A 4,218-nucleotide genomic window follows, 5' to 3' on the forward strand; every position below is an offset into this window, starting at 1 on the left:
ACGATTTTTTTAGGAATTGTACCCTATTTTATATTTTTATTTTTTTTTTTGCAATTCTTGAGAAAACATTTACAGTAGTTTATTTTATATTATTGTGTGTTTTCAATCTTCCATATGTATGTCAAAACCAATAATTGCATTTAAATTTAAATTTCTGTTGGTCTAAATACAAATTGGTATGAATCAAAAGTCGCAGATATATACAAACAAATATATATATACGATGAAAACAAACTAAAATTGTAAGAATGCATTTTCTTTCTTAAATACAAATATATATTAGCATCCAAATGGTTTTCAAGAGAAGCAGCACACAAAGAATATTTTTACTTAAATAGATATACTAGGAATTTGAGTTTTTTCGATTCACTGGTAATTGTACATTTTTGTATTTTGTAATTCTTAATTTTCGTTTGACATTAATTCGTTTGTTTGTTGGTTGTTGGTGGTTGCTTTTTTTCTTTACCCCGTTGCAGCCATTATTTGTAAAATTAATTAAAATTCAATAGCAAAAACGTTGAATGCATGCTTTTGGATTAAATCCGCCAGTGGAGACCAGTCGAGGAGGAGCGCGTTCCACATGCAAATTTCCGAGTGGAGAATATTTATAGCCATAAATAAATAATTGCTCACAAATGGCTCGCACTGGCAATTGATTTACAAATACCATTAATACAAATTATTAGGCATCGTGATAACGGTTTTTTTTTTAGGCACAGAATTTAATGTTTTCTTGTATTTTTTTTCATTTGATTAGTCGCACAGAACTATTATTCTTACACAACGAATCGTCCTAATAGGACTTTACTAAACATACTACTACTGGCCACTGGGCTTAGAGATCTTTGAGACATGAGTGTTGCAAAAAATATTACTTAAATTCGATATCTGAATCGGTTATTGATATTTGGCTTAAGATTTAAATGAAAAATTAGTATGAAAATAAATGGAGATATTCAGTGAGTCCGGTAAAAAAATAATCCAGCGTGTTCCGCACCTGATATGTATGTATATCACTTATAATATGATGATACGCATATTATGTTGAGCCTTTAGACGATTTCAAATCAGCTAACAGCAAAAGCAATTTTGCTTTCACTGCAAGATAAAAATGGGAAATATATATTGGGTTCCTGTATCTGCATCTATTCTGTATCGTCTCATATTGGCCAACTTACGTTCGCGTAGAATCAAGTCGTAGTTAGGTTCAGCCTCTTCCATATCGCTCCTGGATAAAAAAATCTTTGAAAAAGAACTGGAGGAGCTGTTGATTTTTCTTACGTATTATCGCGGAGCTGCCCGTCGGTGCACACTTCCCAAGCTGGCACGGTGGCCTCGATGTCTGTTTCGGAAAGCCCAGTCGGCTGGACCACACCCATCCCGGCACCAGCACGGTCGTCATTGGCGTATGTCTTCATGTTGGTTGAGCCTTCTTGATATTCCAGTCTTTTATATAAGTGCAAATTATAAATGCGAAGTGTTGGGCGTTGCTTGGAAACTGAACTCTCGAATTAACTTACTGATTGGAAACATTTGTCAGCTGCTCAACCGATTTCTCCTTGTTTATGGGCACCGATTTTGGTAAGCTTCTGGACGTTTTTACAGGTCGAGCGCCGCTTCTTAATCGGATTTGAATCGGGTTTGTTTAGCATCAAGTAAGATAAGAGATCAGGGATCAGGTATCAATCACTCACCTCTTGGCACCAGCACCAGCAGGAGCACCAGCAGCAGCTTGCGGCCTGTATACATACATATGTATGTAAGATATTTTCATTAGTTTTTGTGTCTCTCCTTTTCGAAATAAGTTTACTCACTTCTTTCGTGCGTTATACCGACGCTTTGGAGTCGACGTAATTGGCGGCTTAGTTCTTCGGTTGGATGTGTACACGATTAGTTTTGGATGACAACAACAACAACAACAAAAAGGATAGGTTATTCATTCAACTCATTAACTATTTACTCAACGCTATCGCTGAGCTTAGTCGGGTGCCTTTTCTAATTGAATTCTACACAAAGGCTGTATTTACATTATGCTCGTATTTCCCTTTCTTTTTGTGCATACATATGTACGTACATACATATGTGTGTAGACACGTGTATCTTGTGTTACTGGGAATTCTTTTCCTTTTTTAAAGCAATTTAACCAGAATTAAAACCGTCCGTCGCTGCACCCAAAGTATATTGTGCTTGCCGATCGCTGCCCCAAGGCCACGAGTATCATTCTGCCTGATGGCACGTGTTGGCCAACTAAAACTTGTCCGCTTAACTAAATCGCAAAATATTCACTTACTTGACTGGGCGGCATAGCTTCGCCTTCAATTGCGCCACGGATGAAATGTTAAGCCTGCGGATGGACGAGATTAATTCAGATTATTCCGATTCTGATGCTTGGCCGAATGGTTGACATACCGTACTAGATTTTTTTCCTTGTCGGCAGCATTCATCCGGTAATGGTACGACGGGGAGCTTCCACGAATCGGGTTGGGTATGTTAAGTTAGCTTGGATTCAACTGAGACTAAATCGAACATTCGCTTACCAAATGAACACCGAGAGTTCTCCAAGCTCCGATGGCACCAGCCTGCTAAGAACAGCGGCAGGCACAAAAGTCTGAATTATTTTCTGGCCATTGATCTGCTCGATTGATTTCTACTCACTCTTTGGTTGATCTTTTTCGTGTCACCTTTGAAACGGACATCGCGCTCTTATGATTAATTCTGAATTAGGTTTTGTAGAAATTTAGAAAAGACTGGCGCACGAAAAACCACACAGCGACTCCGGAAATTCAGAGCTGCAATCAAATAATCGTTGCCAACACTGACATAAAATATCGATGCCGTCTTTGGGTACCGATATTTTCTTACTACGAATTTCGGGGCGGTGTATTATCTCAATTCAAATTGCCATTTAACCATTATCCCAATTTGGATGAATGCAAAATTTATTTTCGGAGCAGCTGCATTTGTGTGTGTGTGTGTGTTTGTGTTCTGTTGTCTGTGTGAATTTGGCAAATAAACTGTAATTGTAAATAAACATAAATTTTAAAATTATTGCCCATACGCTTCGCATTATTTTAAACTTATTTATGTGCGACATTTTTACCCTCCGATTGCTTGTGTATGTAGCAGCAGCATAATGGATACAGACTGGCGATATGAATATTGTACGCTTTCGATATATTATTTGCACACTACGAATGGGAGCAGAATGGGACTGGGAAGGGGAATGCAAGTCTGGCACCACAACAACGAAAAGTGGAAAGCAGCACAAGGGGATAAGAAAATGCGTGTGTACATATATATTTCGTACACTTATTGTGCAGTGTAGCCATACTTTTTTTTGGGTATTATTGAGACCGGTTGGAAACAGCCTTCCTTCGAATGAATTCAATTTAAATGCATATTACTTCATTTGATAAAACCCTCGCTCGCACTTAGCGTAGCGCATTGGAAATTCGCCATTTTCTGACGACACTTTATTTGTTGTTGCTTATTTTGCCTGATCCAATTGTTTTTATTATTTGCTGTCAACGTTTCCCTCTGCCACACAGACTGTCGTCTGGCGCTCGGAGTTCGTTGTTTTGTTTGGTTTTTATTTTACCACTTTTGCGGATATCATAAATTGGTTCGCCGGGCGACATTTCCCATGTGGAAAATTGAAATGTTTGTTTTATTTTTTTTTAAGCTCAGGACACTGCAACCAGGCGGCATGGCATGCCCACAAGATGTACGCAAATGAAGAGGATGTGATGCCAGCTGCCGAGTCCGATGGTGGCACGTCGGAAACGTCGTCAATGCGGGGTGCAGAAGGGAAGCTGCTCCTAGAACTAAATTATGTACCTGCCATATCCCTTAAACCTCTGTTCAGTGGGTGGTTGGAGTTGGGGGAGGGGCAGAAATTGTAAATTTAATTAATTTTATAATGCATTGGCGGTCACTTTTATTTATTTATTTATTTTCTTTGCGCTTGTTTCTGTTTTTCTCGATTCAATGCCTGCGCCTGCCGCTTTGTTTCTGTCGACTTGCGTTGCGTTTGGTTCGACGGGTGGCAACCAATTTCACTCACCCGTCCACTTCGTTTTCCCCCAAATTGACATAATGACCAAATAATTTTCCAGTTCGATGCGCCTTTACGGGCAGCAGCCAATACATTGACAGCAGGAGCTTCGTGGAAAGGGTAGGGTAGGAAAGGGTCTGGGGGGTCTGGGCTCTGGCACACAC

The 4,218-nt window shown here is 39.3% G+C and overlaps 1 protein-coding gene across 3 annotated transcripts; it reads right to left on the reverse strand.

The window, feature by feature from the left end:
• Positions 1 to 331: 331 nt before the first annotated feature.
• Positions 332 to 2,808, reverse strand: LOC111076438. 3 transcript variants are annotated; one of them, XM_022370242.2, is made up of 10 exons: positions 2,656 to 2,808; positions 2,538 to 2,582; positions 2,410 to 2,466; positions 2,291 to 2,344; positions 1,815 to 1,868; positions 1,695 to 1,739; positions 1,521 to 1,616; positions 1,282 to 1,446; positions 1,179 to 1,228; positions 332 to 1,098 (listed from the first exon to the last, which is right to left on the reverse strand). In XM_022370242.2, exons 1-10 carry the CDS (start codon positions 2,694 to 2,696, stop codon positions 1,040 to 1,042), a joined length of 666 nt encoding a protein of 221 aa, XP_022225934.2. In that variant the 5' UTR covers positions 2,697 to 2,808; the 3' UTR covers positions 332 to 1,039. The 3 variants fall into 3 exon arrangements, with proteins under 3 accessions (XP_022225934.2, XP_022225935.2, XP_022225933.2); XM_022370243.2 differs by having other exon boundaries at positions 1,521 to 1,619; positions 2,538 to 2,579; positions 2,656 to 2,807; XM_022370241.2 differs by having other exon boundaries at positions 1,521 to 1,619; positions 2,656 to 2,807.
• Positions 2,809 to 4,218: the final 1,410 nt, after the last annotated feature.

Source organism: Drosophila obscura, unplaced genomic scaffold, assembly GCF_018151105.1.
Source record: "Drosophila obscura isolate BZ-5 IFL unplaced genomic scaffold, ASM1815110v1 contig_73, whole genome shotgun sequence".
Classification (NCBI taxonomy): domain Eukaryota; kingdom Metazoa; phylum Arthropoda; class Insecta; order Diptera; family Drosophilidae; genus Drosophila; species Drosophila obscura.

Coding starts and splice junctions, on each gene's coding strand:
- LOC111076438 (XM_022370241.2), bottom strand. CDS start 2,696: ATGTCCGTTTCAAAGGTGACACGAAAAAGATCAACCAAAGA. Junction 2,467..2,537: donor GAACTCTCGGTGTTCATTTG/GTAAGCGAATGT, acceptor GATTCGTGGAAG/CTCCCCGTCGTACCATTACC. Junction 1,869..2,290: donor AAGCTATGCCGCCCAGTCAA/GTAAGTGAATAT, acceptor ATCCAACCGAAG/AACTAAGCCGCCAATTACGT.